This window comes from Microtus ochrogaster, unplaced genomic scaffold, assembly GCF_000317375.1.
Source record: "Microtus ochrogaster isolate Prairie Vole_2 unplaced genomic scaffold, MicOch1.0 UNK33, whole genome shotgun sequence".
Taxonomy (NCBI): domain Eukaryota; kingdom Metazoa; phylum Chordata; class Mammalia; order Rodentia; family Cricetidae; genus Microtus; species Microtus ochrogaster.
Window position 1 is genome coordinate 3,768,270 of NW_004949131.1, and position 17,583 is coordinate 3,785,852.

At 46.5% G+C, this 17,583-nt stretch overlaps 1 protein-coding gene across 1 annotated transcript in view; it reads right to left on the reverse strand.

Annotated features, from left to right (window-relative positions):
• The window catches only part of Thsd4 (thrombospondin type 1 domain containing 4), a 571,613-nt gene that overhangs the window by 536,017 nt on the left and 18,013 nt on the right, over positions 1-17,583 (reverse strand). Inside the window, exon 2 of the mRNA XM_026789951.1 lies at positions 9,547-9,654. Within this exon, the coding sequence (XP_026645752.1) occupies positions 9,547-9,575 (29 nt within the window). The 5' untranslated portion in view covers positions 9,576-9,654. The remainder of the gene's footprint in view (positions 1-9,546; positions 9,655-17,583) is intronic.

Genomic DNA, 17,583 nt, shown 5'->3' on the forward strand with positions numbered 1-17,583 from the left:
ACACATAACATCTCTACACATACACATGCATCTCCACACTTACAACATCGCTACACACATACATGCACCTCCACACACGTACATGTACCTCCATACACATGCATACACCATACATACAAACACACGCACAGACTAGCATGAAAATGGAGGGGGGGGTGTTGATTTTGTCTCTGTCTTATCCCTGTCCCTAGCAGAGTACCTATGACACAGAAAGTGCTTGATACATTTAATTAATGAACGATGAGCTGAGTCCGGGAATAATACGCTGCATTAATGAACAGTGCATGGAACTAACGAACAGTGTCTTGAGCTGGTAAATGATGCTGCCCCATCCAGATGACCTCTGAACTTTCAGACAGATGGGATTCACGGGAATGAACAGATTTTATAATGTCCAAAATAACTTCTGGAGCTTCTAAATGTTCTTTTAGAAAAGATTTATTAAAAGAAGATTGGTTTTATTCTTAATTTCTATGTGATGCCCACCCCCAAAAAGTAATCTTATCCGATTATCCAAGAGAAATGTTTGCTGGAAAGCTATTTAGAGGTTCCAGTGTCTCCTCTCTTTGCTAGCTGGGCCCTGGTGAAGCTCAAACACACAGAAATCCTCAACAAAACCATTCTGGGATAAAACCTTAGTTATTAAATAGGCTCTGCTCTGAATGGAATAAAATAAATTCTCCCAGAGGGGAAATTATTCTTTGGGCTGCAATAACAACAGTCGGAGCAATATATAACCCCAGGGACCAGAGGAAGCTCTGCCAAAGGCTGAAGGTTTCCTACCCCTGCTCAGCGGAGGCTGTCTTGGGCTCCGCAACCCTGCTCACACATACCTCACTAATTAATAGTCTGTTTCTGTGCCCATGCTTCTTCCAAACACAGGACAGCCCAGCACAAGCCCCTGCTCCTGCTGACCCAGTTCCAGATGAGTGCCGAGGACCAGGAGAGCATGCATGTGTCCGTATGAAGCTCCTCTGCTATTCCACCCGGATAGTTTGCCTTGGCAAAGGGCGCTCAGCTTGCAACGTTTTGACAGATTGAAGACTACCAGGGCCTTTGGCAAACAAACCACAAGTTCCCTTCAATGTGGAAGGTGGGGAGCCACGTACCTCCTAAGGTTTTCTGATCCACCTTGCAGTCAAAACTACCCAACATTTCACAGGAATCAAAATAAAAGATACGCTATTTATCCACCGCTGGTGTAGATTTCAAGCATTCTACGAGAAAATAACGCTCCGTGAAATGGTACAAGATTTACATCACGGAACTAGGGCTCTAGGCTTCTGTATTTGCCTTGGCTTACCCTGCTTGCCACACCCAACCATCCAATTCCAGCATAGGCCATGTTTCACCGCTGCCCAGTTCACATCCCCTCAATGGACTCAACACCATTTGAGAGTCTTAATATCAAAAGAAGGAAAATGGGTGGGGATCCCCCCCACACATCTTTTCTCCTTTTGTTAATACAACCCAAGAGATACATAGGGAATGGCCTAGAACTGAATCAATATCTCAACACCGAAATGCAAACCCCAGCTGGGCAGCCACACTCTCCCAGCCCCAGCTCTAACCTGCCAGACACTGGAGCCCCCTGGGGATAACAGCATTCTCTCTACAAACTAACCACTCGCCATTTTTAATGCATCCATTTTCTCCCTGACAGAAAGGACAAGAAGAATGATTTGGATGAGAAGGAGGAGGGAGAGGAGGAAGAAATGATGGCAGCAGAGGCAGGCAAACATCTAAATTCCAATTTTTTTAAAGTGCAATCTATGTATATCCCCTAGTTCCTTATTCAGAGTGTTCTGCGCTCAAGTAATTTTTTTTAGCTTTCCAGCATCCCCAGGATGAGTATCCTTCAAAGCCCTGGCCTTTGGTGCACACAGAGTCTTGAGGGCATTGTGGACTTCTGGCAAGAGAGTGAGGCCCAGATATGTCACAGTTCACCATACAACAGTGTCCTCTTAACTTGACTCCCATCAGGTTCCCCCTGGCCTGGGAAACCTGAATCCAATCCAATCAAACCCAACAGGCGTTGGGGAAAGGGCTGCCTGGTCTGTGCGAAGCGAAATATTTCCATTTTACAGCGCAGACTTAGACACCTTTCTAACTGCACATTGGTTTTATTGCCTATTTCCAGGTCCTCCGTGCTTGCAGCCATTCATGTTCCCTGGGAATGCAAGGTGCTCTATCACGCCACAGCTTTTTAAGACCCAGAGCTCTCTGGTGAACTCCCCTCTCTCTCCAACTTCTGATATACCTCTGCAGCCAGCAGAATCGCCAGTCCAAAACAATGAAGGGGAGTAAAGAACAGAGAGGGTAGAATGGAAGAGAAGGGGGAAAAGAAAGTGGGAACGAGGAAATACAGAAGAAAAGGTAAATGAGGGGCGAGGGGTGTGTCTCAGTGGTAGCGTATGGATTAGCATGCTGCTTGAGCCCAGGGTTCATCCCCAGCACCATATGAACAAGGCATGGCATGGTGTTTAGCCCTGTATTCCCAGCACTCAGGCAACGGAGGCGGGAGGATTGTGAGTACCAGGTCATCCTCAGCTACATGGTAAGTCTGAGGTCAGCCTGGGCTATATGACACTGTGTTCAAAGAAAAAAAAAAACAAGAAAAGACAGGGGAGGTGGGAGTAGGGGGAGGCAGAAGGTGAACAAGGAAGACAAAATGGAGGAAAAGAAAGAAGAGAAAGAAAAAAGGAGGGGGAGGAGAAGGAAAAATAAATCAGAATGAGGCTGTCACACAACACTCCTCATCAGTTTGGGTTTTGTTTGTTTTCTGGTTTTGTTTTTATATTTTGTTACCTTGTCGTTGATTTTGTTGGGCTTTGGGGGATTTTGGAGACAGAGTTTCTCTGTGGAACAGCCCTGGCTATCCTGGAACCGACTCTGTAGACCAAGATGGCCTCGAATTCCAAGATCCGCCTCCCAATCTGCCTCTGCCTCCAGAGTGCTGGGATCAAAGGAGTGTGCCACCACCACCAGGCTCAGTTTTTGTTTTTGTTTTTTAATGCACCCCATAATTCCCCATGGGAAAGACAGTAAAGTTAGTAAAAGGAAGGTCAGCTAATAGAGTCCTACAAACTAGAGCAATCGGTTCTAACTCCTGCGTGGGACAGCACAGCAGTTACCTGGGAAGGAAGGAACGGCTAGCTGGCAACCCAGTGATCACACCTTGACACCATTCAACTCCATCTCAGTACAGAATGTTCTAGCAAATCCCACAATCAAGCACTGAGTGATGAGGACAGGGTCCAGGTACAGGACTGTGCCAGGCATAAGGCAAAATCAATCCCGTCTGGATGCTTGCCGTCATTTTATAGGTAGGCTTTGCCAGGGCAACCCTCCAGAAATGCATTTTTATTTCCTCTGGCCTCTCTGCCTGCCATTCAGATGGCTCCCACCAGAAATCCACAGATGAGCGTCCAGTAGGTTCTTCCTGGACTTACATCTACCCTTTTCCCATTAGCGTGGTAGGACTCACAAGCCCCTGTTCCTAAGCCTGTTTGCATTGGTAGCTAGCACTGTTCTGGATTACACAGAATACCCTAGAGGTCCACCAAGCTGTGAATCAGAACACAGCAGCAGGGGTGTTTGATGGTTGTCTCTAGGAAAGTGAGCTGAAGGCTATGGAAAGCCAAGGCGGAGGGAGCCGCTGGCAAATGAGGTGTGGATGAGATAAGTGCAGATGATTAGGGCAGAAGAGAAAACCCTTAAAGCCTAGACTAACTCTGTCCTCAGAGAGCTTTGCAAACGTCTTGACATTCTCACCCGGCTTTAAGGTGGAAACCTCAGATAATGCCTACGGGTGTGGTTTGCACAAAAAGACAGTCAGGGCTTCCTGCGCAGAGAAATGCTCTTGGCTCCACATCAAAACAATCTCTGTGAGGACTGACATGTGTTTTAAGTTTAAACTGGTGAAGGTGGGTCGCTCATACGGTTTCCATGCTTTCACCTACGTTCACGATTAAGTCACTGATCATCCTGGTCAGGAATAGAAGTTCATCCTAATTTCTTTCATAGAAAAGGTAATTATTGCTTTGTGTTCAATATTTCATCTTACAAGCCCTAGCCAGATGGGTTATCCCTTGTGCCGCTGGTCTGCCACTCATTCGATATTCTGATGTATTTACTCAGTGTCACCTGAGTAGTGGTTTAGGTGACAGCTGACACAAATCCCAGTCTGACTTTTGTTTGTTTGCTTTGCTTGATTTAAGGGTTTGTTGTTGTTGTTGTTTTTAAGATAGGGTCTCATGCAGCTTCAACTCTCCATCCTCCTGCCTCAGCCTTCCAAGTGCTATAATTGCAGGTAGTGCCTGGCTGGCCTGCCTCTGAAATACCAGGAAATTGAAAAACTTGACTCAGTGGCCTCTTCTTCCTTTCCCTCGTACTTTCTCTTTGTTGTTGGAGGCTGCTTGTTGGTTCCTGGCTGCTCAGCCCTGAATAATCACACAGAAACTATATTATTTAAATCACTGCTTGAAGAGCCATTAGCTCTAGCTTCTTATTGGCTAGCTCTTACACATTAATTTAACCCATCTCCATTAATCTATGTATCACCATGAGGTCGTGGCCTACCAGCAAAGTTTAAGCGTGTCTGTCTCCAGCAGTGGCCCTATGGCTTCTCCCTGACTCCGCCTTCTCTCTCCCAGCATTCAGTTTAGTCCTCCCCCCCCCCCAGCTAAGTTCTGCCTTGCTATAGGTCCAAAGCAGTTTATTAATCAATGGTACAGAGAGGAAATCCCACAGCACCCCTTCCTCGTTTTCTCTCCTTCCCTCCTCTTCTTCCTCCTCATTTCCTGATCCCCCCCCCAAAAAAAAGCCGGAAAATGATTGACCCCTGACCTTTCCAGTTATCACATATTTCTTCACCCCAGGGGAGACTGCATTGTTCACTACTGATCACACCTCAAACATCCAGCCCCATCTTGGCCGCTCTTACACACAGGCAAACAGTTTCTAAGCCTGCTTCCCCTCACATCTGTCCTCAGGGCCCTTTTCAGAGTCCCCAAGAGGCCCCAAGAGCAGTCACCCTTCCCGCTCTCATTTCCTCAATCCCTTTGGGCTGTATTTCTAAGTGGAATGGCTGACAGGCTTAAAGTAATAATACTTTACTGGAGTGTATATCAAGGAAAGGAGAAGCTGATGTTTTCAAAGACTAAAACCAGACACTTGACCTAAGGCCATGGACTGTAAAACCCTTAAAATGATCCAGACCTCTCCTCCATAAGACCTATAAAATTCACCATCTCACTGTAATGGCCCTAATTACATCTGCATTTCTTCAAAAACTACCGTTCAAAATAAAAACGGCCAAATCCATTCTATTTCCTGCCAATGTAACCACCTCCTTGGCATTTAGTAGTTTTGCTTCCGCCTGTGTTTTCATTGGAAACGTGAGGTTTGTCAGCTCTGCTAAGCACAGGAGACGTGAAGAGCACCTGCCGCTCCAGCATTCACGGGCTATTGGCTGGTGGGGTCAGCTCGCCATCGCCATCGTTGTGGAGGGATAAGCTTCACAGTGAGAAAGTGGGGGAGGTGGAGCCGGGGAGATGGTTCAGTTAGCGAGGTGCTTGTTGTGCGAGCATGAGGACCTGAGTTCAAAATGCCAGCACCCACATAACCCAGGAGCTGAGGACACGGCAGCAGGCATCTGCAATCCTAGTACTGGGAAGGCGGAGCCTGGAGGCTTACTTCAGGTTTGCCTGCCAGACAGTCTAGTGCACTCAGCGAGCTCCAGCTTCAGTGAGACACCCTGTCTTTACAAGGAAGGTGGAGGCCTAGAAGACTAGAAGACGCCTGGATTGGACCTTTGACCTTCACACTCATTCGCCAGACACACAGGCACAGCTGAATGCATAGGCACACACAAATATGTGCACACAACACACACAGGGCATGTAATTTGAAGTCTAGGAGATATAAACCCTCCTGTGTGTGTCAGTTAGCACATTTTCCTTCTGACTTGAAATAAATGCAGACAAGTTTGACTTAATCTAGCTTCCTCCAACCTTTTGATCCAAAGGGATTTTACTCCTCCAGAAGCTTTCCCGTGCATCCAGAGCTTACCCAGGACTTAACAACCGGCTACCCAGCTCATTCAGGGTTAAAATTTTAATGTGTCTCTGCTACTGGCTTTGACTAGGAGTCTTTTCATTAACATAGTTGGGAGCAGAGCAGGGGTCTATGTTAATTCCTGGGCTTCACTGTCTCTTTCAATGTGGGTGAAGCTGACTTTCTGTTGTTCTGTGGCTTGGCAAAGACGGAGGAAGGATTTTTAAACTAAATCTCTGCATGTCGGTATTGTGAATCCCCTTGAATGTTTTTTCCTCTCGGAGATTTTTCTGGGCAGCGCATGGCTAACTGCAACCTGCTTTCCCTCTGCACAGAGAAATCCCTTGACTGTTCGCATCCATCTCCGCGAAGCTTTGATAAATACGGAAACTGCCTGAATGAAGCACGCATGCCTGCTCCTCTTCTACTTTGTCAGAGACTTCTTGCGCTTATCGGAACACTCTCTTCCCCCAGAACATTTTGAAAAGCATTTCAATAAAAGGTGTTATATAGCTATGGGTTTGTTTTGCTTGTAAAATATAAAATATATTGAAATGGGCCTGAAGAAAAACGTGTACATAAAAGTTGGGATGGTGATACGGCTCTCAATAAGACACGTGACACTAAGTGGGATGATGTGCGGGATCACTCGTGTGTTCACACACACACACACACACACACCATTTTTTAAAGACATACAGTAAGCGATGCGTGTCTGGCTCTGAGGAGAGCTTTGACAGAAACTCCAGTTTATGCTCCTGCAGAGCCTCCTGCCCGGCCCCATAACTTAACATTTTCCTCCTCCAACCCTGACAGCAGAACCCTCGAAGAAGCACCCACCAAGCAAACCTGCAAAAACAGTCTTTTTGCTCTGACCAATGCAGGAGGGGCAACCACTCGAATTCCAGGATGGAAAGGAAAACATAGCAAATGGGCCTTTTCCCAGGAAGTGCTCTGCTTATGTAGCCTGGGTGGCCATGTGTTTGAGGATCCCCATGTCTTCTGGAGTGCCTTTTCCATGACAGCAAACTCACACCCGCTTGTCAGGTAGGGAGTCCCCTCCTATCTCCAACTTGCTCTTCCCATCCAGTTCAATATCCGACTGTCGCTTCTACTTCACTGTACCCAGTTCTGCTGCAGAAGCGGCCTAAGGGCGGGACAGACTTTCCTTTACTTCTCACTCCCCTGGCGCTCTGCAGCAGTATTTTGGGGTCTCCCATGTTTGGCACATATTGTGTGTTTAGAAATAGCATTTAAAGTTTGAGGTTAATAGCGCAGCGGATAGAGTGCTTGCCTAGTAGACATGAAGTCATGGGGTCCACCCTCAGAACCCCCAAACCAAGCCAGGGTGGTGCACACATATAATCCCAGTACTAGGAGGTGGTATCGGGAAGATCAGGAGTTTGAAGGCCATCCTTAGCTTCACAGAGAATTCAAGGTCAACCTAGGATCTATCGACTCTGTTTCAAAACAAGTTTTATTTTGAAGTGTTAAGCTTTATGTTGTTCTGTTGATGGCTGGGTATTCCACAGGTCGAAACAAAGCTTTTCTGCCCTCTCTTCTTGTCATCTGACATATCTGTGATCATGTCATTAATGCATAGTTTTGTACTTCTTGTGGGACTTTGTATTTCAAGCATGCAAATGACTGTTCATGTAAAATTTTACAAACAACAAGATACTAAAGCACACACATACACAGACAGAGAGAGTACACTCAATTAAATACCAAGTATGGATCTTGAAGCATCTGCTTGGCAAATGTTGCAGCCTAGCTGGGCAATTGCACGTGGTGACATCATAACATGTCACAGACCGTTTGCATTTTTAGCATGAGTTGTCGGCATCTGAGGCTAACGCATGGTTAGAGAGGAAGAAAGACTGTAAGATGCCCTGAGGATGCAGCTTTGAGACAGCAGGCTCTTCCTTCCCTCTGTCCTGTCAATCCACTTATGTAAAGAGTATCCCAAAACCTCAAGGTGACCTCATCAGAGTAGCCATCAACTTACTAGGGGCGTTCAGGAGGTTCACAAGACAGAGCAGCTACAACAACCACTCAGTAAGCTCAGTGTGAGGAAGATGTGAAAGAATCAACCAGAAATCCTGACTCCAAATGTCCGTGTCTGTAACAACAGATTCATTGATCTGACAATAATGTGTAAATGTTACAAATTTGTTCCAAGGGAGTTTGTTTGTATCAATAAAACCCTGTTGTCTACTCTATATATTGAGATCTCACATAGGATTTTGATGAAATAACTTTTAAATTCATCTTTATTGGTGTGTGTGTGTGTATATGCGTGTGTGCGTGTGCGTGTGTATGTGTGTGTGTATGCATATGTGTGTGTGTATGTGTGTGCATGCGCTCACAAGCCACAGGGGTCATGTGGAGTTCCGAGCACCACTTCCAGATGTCAGTTCTCTGTTTCCACCTTGCATTTCTGTCACCAGCCTTGGGTCATCAAGTTTGCAAGGCAAATGCTTTCATCTGCTGAGCCATCTCACTGACTCTGGTTAAATAATTTTTAAAATCCTATCTGCTTATTTTATTCTATTAAAATAGGATCTCATGTAGACCAGGCTGGCCTCACCTATAGAGTCAGTTTCTGATCCTCCTGCCTCTGTTTCCTGAGATTATAGGTATGTGCAACCAAGCCCAGTTTATTTGGTACTGAGAATCCAAGCACTCCACCAATTGAGCCACAACTCTAGGCCCCTGTCAACAGTTTGTCTGTTTGTTTTCTTTCAAGTTTAAAATCAATTACAATAGCATGGATTCCATTTCCAATGTTTGGAGTCTGTATTCTGAGTCTGTAGATAATGCAAGTTCATGTCCATAATTTAATGTCTCTGAGAACTGATTTTCTGATCCACAAAGTAAAAAAGCAGTAGTTTCTCCACTTACCACATACACAGACTTAACATCAGAAGCGGGGCTTAGAATTGAAGTGGAAGTTCACGAAAGTTGTAAGCAGAACGAACTAGGGCAATAATGATACCAGACAGGTTAAATCAAACTCTGTGTAGTTGAACCAGGGTTACCTGTGATCATAGAAGACCACAATACTTTTCAAGTTCCTTAGATAATCTTATTACATAAGATAAGATATATTCACTGATATAATCCCATTATTTACCTAAAAATAAATTTTGTTTGGAGTTACAGAGTTTCCCAGAAAACAGCAAAGCTCAAGCCGCCTGGACCTTGTCCTATAGTGTGTAGCTCCTGGCCTGGATGGACTTTCGGAACCGCAGAAAACTGCAGGCTTGGACTACCATATCAAATGCTATTGCTACGCACAACCAGAAGGCCAATTACTTCGAGAACCCATACAGTAAAACAGAAACATCCAACTCCATTTTGGGCCAAGGGGATATGCTTTTTTTGCTACAGTATAGACTGAACCCTGAGCCTGGAAATGCTGGGTAAGGGCATAGCACAGAGCACACCCCTACTGCTGCTTTTGCTTTTAAGAGGTTTTCTGCTCACCTGAGACAGCTTGTGAAATGGGAAACCATGATGCTGCAGGTCCAGGCTAAGGCAAGGGCTCCTCAGAGGGGTCCCCCGTTTTCTGCAGGTTCAAGTGATCTTCAACTCCTATAGAAATGGACATGGTTATTTTTTTTAGCATCTCTTGCTTAGAAAAGTTCTGGAGCCCAATCAGATAAAGACACTGGGATCAATGAATGTGAGGTGGCTGACAAGATGACTCGGTGTAACGACAGTTGCCACCAAACCTGCCAGTCTGACTTTGATCCCCAGGTCGCCCACGGTAGGAGAAAACTAACTGCCACAAGTTGTCTTCTGATATCACCACGTACGCCTTGACAAACACCACACACACCATAAAACCAACAAATAAATAAATGTTAAATAAATATTAGTACATTTGCATTAATTAAAAACCATACAATAGAAGCTATTAAAACAAAAAATGCCACTTCCCAGTCACGGTGACCAGGATCTCCCAATTGGAAGGTGATACTGAATGAACACGAGGGAACAGCCTTCCAGGATACTCAGTACACTCTCTAACTGTGACAGCCAGTCTTCACTGGCAAGTTGAGGGTATTTGGAATCTCTTACAGGACACTGTGGGCGCATTTCCCGAGAGGTTTAACTGAGGAAGAGCCATCCTGAATGTGGGGGGCACCACCCATGGGCTAGGGATCCCAGACTAAATGCGAAAGGAAACAGAGAAACCCAAACGACCATCAACATTCCTCTTTCTCTGGGTCCTGATGGTAAGCACCACGTGACCAAGCAGCTGTGCTCTCACGGCCGTGCCTTCCCTATCAAGATGGACCACACTCTCTCCAACCATGACATCAGACTACTCTTCCCTTAAGTTGATTCTATATTTGGCCACAGAAACAAGACAAGTAACTAATGTGCTGACCCACAGAAGATGCTCAGTAGATTACTCTCAGGGTGATGCCCTCCGGTTCTGGGGTGACAAGGGGTTGGCATTAGGCAAACTGTACCAGAAATCCAGTGGCTTCTGACTGGCTACCTGACCAGAAAAGAAAATCAAGTCAGAATTTTGATTTCCCAACTGTATAGTATATAGTAAAAGTACTGCCTGTCAATTAAAAGCTTAGCAGTTCTGACACAAGCTGCGGCATAGATGAACCTTAAGAAGAGCACTCCAAACGAAAGAAGCCAAACACAAAAGAACGCACATTAGGTGACTCCATACACAGGTTACATATTCAGAATAGGAAACCACACAGAGACAGAGTAGATGAGGAGCTGCCAGGAGCAGAGGTGGAAGGTGGTAATGGGAAAATACACCGTTTGTTCCTTGGGTGACAAAAGTGTACTAAAATTAATAGTAGTAATCACACGACACTGTGAATAGACTAAAACCATTAAATTATTGACAAAATCTGAGGATAAACTCAGAGCTAGAGTTCTAGTTTAGTGTGGATAGGACTCTGTGTTCAACTCCCAACACAGAAACAAAAACCCTACATGAAATACCACAGGTGGGGGCTGCAGATATAGGTCATCTGGTAGAATGTGCCTACATGCACAAAACTCTGGGTTCCACTCTGTCACTATGTAAAATAGGAAGGGTCAATCCTAAGTAAACACTTGAAACATATTCCCCAGCACAGTACAGTCTGATGGGTATCATCAGCTCCATCTTATACATGAAATATTTAGATTACAGCTAGAGGAGTTGTCTCCCTGAACACAGGTTATAGAATCAAGAGAAGAACACTGTAGATTCAAATGCATGCCTGTGATCCTACCACAGGTGGTCATGCAGATCAAACAGGGAGGCGTGTGAAATGCGTGTGGCCAGTGGCTGGCACATAGTGGCACTGACTTCAGAGTAGCTCTGGTGATACTTATGCAGAAAGGAGCAAAGGGACACTTAAGAGTATGTTATGACCTTAAGATTAAGTAGAGAGAATACCTCCCCTACAAACACCACTTTATTCTGGTGTCCTTACCAAACAGAACTTCTAAGTACTGGCAAGCAAGGCATAAGTCTGAAAGCAAAGCATAAATAGCCTCAGAAAGGCCAGGATGGGAGGTTTGCATGGAATGCGATGGAACTCTGAAGGAGAGGATGTCCTGCCCTTGCACCTCCCTCTGCTCCTTTCAGGAAAGGCAAATGCATGGAGCCAGGATACAGTGTGGGTGCAGACACGGGACGGATGACACCCTCTCACAGAAAGGCAGAGTTTTCAAAGATTGATGCTCTCCACATTCTCTGGATGGCAGGGGTTGGGAGGTAAATAATTGAGAGAATTTACAAAAATGAAATGGACAAGCATGAGAACTGGATAAGCCTATCCACAGGGGGAAAGAATCCAGATTTTAAGTTCCCAGCAGCCCTTTCTGGAGCTGTTAAGAAAGGAAAGCCTCTTAGCTGTAATCTCTCCCAGTTGCCCATCAGCAGCTCATGAAGTGACTGATAGTATTGAAGACCCTTCCCATCTTGACTGTCCGCCAGAGGTTACAGTGTGATCTATGAGGAAGAAGGCCTGCAAACCAGATCTCTTAAGGAGTCTTCATCCCGGCACAGCCTTCAGCCTGTTGGCTACAGGGCAGGTACTCAGCAAGGCAAGACACCGAACATGGAAGGCAGAAGTTTTGCCAAGCTCCTAATAACCACGGGCTTAGAAGGCAGAGCAAGTTTTGCCAAGCTCCTAATAACCACGGGCTAATAAATATTCACTCAACAAGAGATGTGCTTGGGTCTTCTCCACAGTGCTAAGGCAGGAGATGGGGGAGGCATCAAGATTAGCATACAAAGGCTAAGAATGAAAACTTTCGATCAATATATGATATATAATAAATATAAGGGACAGAGCATGCTGGAGAGTGGGGCGCATGAAAGGGCCCAGAAAGAGGGTTCTAGTGGCCTAGGGCTATTGAACTTGTAACCTTCTTCAGCACACCCAGTTTGGGCAGTGCTGGGAACTGAACCAAGGGCCTCAAGCATCTGAAAGAGGCAGGCACTGTACCAACTGAGCTATCTCCTGAGTGCCAGAAAGCAAGTAAGATTATCCACACAACGTGAAAACAGCTTTAAACCAACCACCACTGCTGCCCCCATCCTCATCTCCCTCTGTGGGTATCTATGCTTTCAGGTCTTTATCCACCCGAAGAAAGGCTTCCACTTGCACGCCATTTAAAACATGGCTTCTTTCGTCTGTGCCCTACCCCTTTAAAATGGATATTTGGAGTACGTGGTCACATAATACACTGATAGGGAAAAATAAACACAATGGAGTTGGAGGCACAATTATGTTTTGAGAAATGTAAAAAGAAATTAACTGTACAATTTTTAAAAATGGAAGGCACTACTCTCGTATGTGTTTTGACTAATTTCTTGGCAGGGGTTTCTGGTTTGGATTTTGGGTTTTGAGACAGTCTTACTATATAATAAAGCAGACTGACCTTGAACTTTTGATCCTCCTCCTGCCTTAGGCTTTAAAGTTCTAGAATCCACGATGCCTAGCTTGATTTGAGTGGCCATCACACATACGGTTGAAAAGCTTACGTAGGGAGAACGGCCAGGGCTCTCACTGACTCGGGGCTCACACTGGCTTCCATGAGGTGGCATCTATTCACCCAGCTCCGCTAGTCTAGCTGTGAGTCCCCTCCACCCAAAGAGACATGAAATTCGTCATGTGGGTCATGACGAGGAATGTACTAACAGGCAAAATGAATGAAGGAGAGGAGAGACAGCAGCGTTTATCACACATAGGGAGGGCATGCCTCACTGCGGTTTACAGCCGGGCAAGTTCAAAGTTCCCTCTCAGAAAGGCCAGGCGCAGTGAAGGATTAGAGCTTATGATTGTGTGGAGTAGAAAATGAGAAGCCCAGTAAAGCCTGTTCTCTAAGACCCTGTAAAGCAGCGCCAGGGATTTTGATGAGATGCGCAAGAAAGAGCCATTGTTAGGTCTGGCGGGAGGGGAGCCCAGTAAAATGAGGTTCCTCGAAGATACTTTAGGTAATAGAGGGCTAAGCCATTGAGTCAACAAGGGCTCTATTGGGGCTGAGTCTCCTTCTGAGGTTTGATCATGATTTACAACTTTGAACACAATGTCTAACAATGCAGTTTCTGCAGCAGTGGACGCTCCTGAGGAGTTGGAGATCTCACCTTCTCTCGGATCCAGAAAGATTAAGGGAAAGCTGCATATGCCTGCTGATTGTCTCCCGATTTGTTTCAGTCACAGTCCCCACACCCTGGGAGGCCACAGGGCTTGAGACAATAGAAGCAGTATGGCAGATCCAAGTCAGAGCTGAACACAACCCCTCAACTCCTAAAGACACCAGCGTGCCCTGACCTATGACACAACCGCACTGTCCCATGCGCGGAGTGTTCTTCCTGCCCTTTGTCCTCATGGTATGAACAAAGCCCCTTCCTGACTCACCTGGTTCTGAAGAGGTGGTTCTGCTCAGCCCCTCAAGTCAACACCAGAGGGGCCCAACCCCAGGTCCCTGTTCTTCCCCCCCTCAGCCCTCCTTCCCACACATGTGCCAGGAACTCACACAAGGTAAAGCAACCACCCAGACAAACAAACTCACTAGTCTCTGGGTACAGGAAGTGACTCATGAGCAAAGAAGTAGGGTCACGGATTTTAGAAGGAGCCTGGCTATATCCCAGGCACCTGTGTCTCTGTTATTAGGGAAGCTGGAGAAGACCGACAAACACCTTTCACTAGGCTCCTGAGGTGGTACATAGCATGTTGTACAACCCTCAGCCAAACTGGGAGACTAACATCTGGATAACGGATGGACGAGGACAAGGGAAAAGGGCTGATCATGGATGAAGGCTTCCAGAGTCAAGGACCTCAATGTGTTTGGAATGGACAAACCTAGTCCTGTAAAAAGAACCAAAGAATGGCAGAGAGCTGAGGACTAAGGGTCCAGATGTGCTCTGTGGCGAGCCAGGCGGTAGAAACCAAGGTCTGGGGCCCCGAGCAAAGAAGATCCTGCCCAGCAAGGTGGCAGCTGGACAGGACAAAGGTGTCTCCACACCCCAACTGAGAAAACACTGTGAATGGGAGGGAGCTTTGGAGAAGGAGACAGCTGCCAGGAGCAAGGGCTAAAAGCAAGAGGCAGAAAATGAGGCTTGATTTCTTCAAGGGAGACCCTGCTTAAAGCGAACAGGCTATGCTCAGCATGCAGAGGGCGAGATAGCCTTCTAGGCATGTCCAACCTGCAACCGCGGGCCACACACAGCCAAGAACGTTTTAAAGACACCCACTCAATTATAAACTTCTATATAGCATTATGATGAGGTTTTTTTTTTTGTAACTAGATTGCATAGTTCTCAAGAATGAATTTTGTAGATGGCAATGTCGTATTACAAAGGCATACGGATGGGCATGCCAGCCAACAGCATTAACAAGATAAGAAAACATGGAGGGGGTGATGGGGCAGGCAGGCAATAGAAAGCTGGATGAATGAATGAGTGGCTGAATGAATGATAAGCGTGTTGTGCGGGCACATGTGGTCACCAGAGAGGCCCATGCCAAACGGCTTCCTTAATCACTTTTTACCTTACTGTTTTTCTCTTTTTCCTATTTTTCGTGTGTGTGTGTGTGTGTTTGCATGTGTGTGTTTGCATGTGTGTGTTTGCATGTGTGTGTTTGTGTGTATGCTCGAGCACAGGGTTTGTTTTGGTTTTTGTTTTTGTTTCTTGCATATGTATATGTGAGGACCCCAGGTTGATATGTGGAACCATCCTTGATCAGTTTCCCTCCTTAGCCATTGGGACGGGTCTCTCAATCAAACTCAGAGCTTTCCAATATGTCTGGTCTTGCTGGCCAGCTTTCTCCAGAAAGCTGGAATTACAGGTAGCCACGCCCACCTGCCATTTCATCTGGGGTTCTGTGATCCAAACCCTGGTCCTCCAATCTTGTATGGCTAGTGTTTTAACAGCTAAGCCATCCATCTCTCCAGCCCTTCACCTTATTTTTTTTTGAGGGGTGCAATGAACTTTATTGATGGTATTCAAGAGAGTAGGGCTCCCTAGGCCCCCTCCTGCTATTCTGGGGGTCTGGGATGGAAACTGTGAGGGAGATGCTCAGTGTCAAGGGTTAGTTAGGACAGGGACTGCTCAGCAGCCGAGGACCTCTCTCTCGCTGTGTCCTTAAGCTTCACCTTATTTTTTGAGACGAGGCCTCCCACTCAACTTTGGAATTGACCTACTCAGCTACACAGGCTGACCAGCAAGCTTTGGGGATCACCTGTTCTACTTCTCCAGGGCTAGGGTTACAGATCCCATACCTGGCTTTTTGTATGAGTACCAGGGATCCGAACCCAAGCCTTCATCCTGGCATCTCCCCATCCAGAATCTTGCATACCAGAAGGGTGGTCTCTATCTTATTTCCCTATAGGTGCTACTCTGTGGGTTCAGTACATGTCTACAGAGAGCCCCAAGAGCAGCACACATACCAACAACTGCAGATACATCTGCTGCCTCCGTGGAGGGTCTGACCTCTCCAGCCTTCCCAGGCAGTCCAGGCTCCACACAGCCTTTTCAGGAAATCCGGCCCCAGGCCACAGGGCACACAGGGAAGCTGACCTTGAGGCCCTAACCTGGTCACATTTCCAACTTCTGTTCCCCTGGAAGGAGGACAGCCAGGGAAATGTTCCCCCAGCCAACTTGTCCTTGGCTGACTGTCTTTCCTCTCATCCACGTCATGCAGCCCATCCCTTTTCTCCTCTGTCACTCAGCCACAGAACTCATTTCTTCCCACGGAACCCCCATACCGTAGACTGGCTGGCTCACCCTGAGCAACGAGGAAACACACAGACTATGAGTTAGGAAAAAATGTGGAGATCTACGCAAACTCCCTGACTACCTTGCAAGCAAAAACATTACCACAGGCTTTGTCCTTCCTTAAGTGGGGGGGAAAAAACCCTTGCAGCTCCTTCCTCACCTAGAGAAAGGTGGTTAGCCAGCACAGATAGCATCATCTTCACGGTCATTAACGCTGCTACGGTTGTATATTTGTTTTCAATCCTATAAAGAAAATCGTTTCCCAGGTAACTAGGGAAAATATTCAAGTGCTGAAATATCGGGCAGACAGGCTATTTCACATACTCGAGCCATTTGTGCTGGCTTCTGCAGAGCTGCTCTTTTCAGCTTCAGAGGCATCAGATCAAATGGGAGGGAATTCCTCTCTGGCGTCGGCATCTGAGCCACAGGAGTCTGTCAGTCTGGTGACATTAGTCTCACATACAGGACTCCGATCTAGCAACAATCACCCATGTCATTACAACTTCTTTCTCTTTCCTGAGTCTTAACTTTTCACAGCCAGTGCCTGGCATGGGGCTTGGACACAGCAGGTACCCAGTCAGGTGACATCCAAGTCTAGCACTCCACCTCACAAGGAGGGTCTTCTCTTTGAGACTGATTGCCCAGCTGGGGATCTGAACAGCAATGGTGGTCTTTTGTAGCAACTGCTAAGTGTTTCTGAGATTAACACAGTTGGCAGCGTTCTCCAACCAACTCCTAAAGCCCCCAACACCCAGGAAACCCTTCTGATGGACCACAGGGGGCCCTCCATAGAATTCAGACACCTAGAGGTGGACTCTAGCCTGTCCCCCAGCGTTTCCCCCATACAGCTTCTCCCAGAATCTTCTTCCAGGAACAGCCTATACTACATGGGTTGTGGTTATGAAAGGACAAAGAGCAGACCATTCCAGCTTTCATGAGACCTGCAACTTTCCCAATGGCCTTCAACAGCGAGCCACCTCATTTCCAACACCTACGTGTGCTCTAGACACTGTGGCCATAGGACAAGGAGAGTGTGTCGGCTCAGACCACCTTTTCCCTCGGACTCAACGTCTTAGTTTGCCTTTTTCTTCATTAGGGTCTATGTCCCACTGCCTACAATGGTCCTTTGTCGTTCCTGGGGTATCTGTGCCCACGCACATACACATTCTTTCCTATTCTCTCTCTCTCCTCTCTCTGTCTCTCTCTCTCTCTCCTCTTCTCTCCTCTCTCTCCTCTCTCTGTCTCTCTCTCTCTCTCCTCTCTCTGTCTCT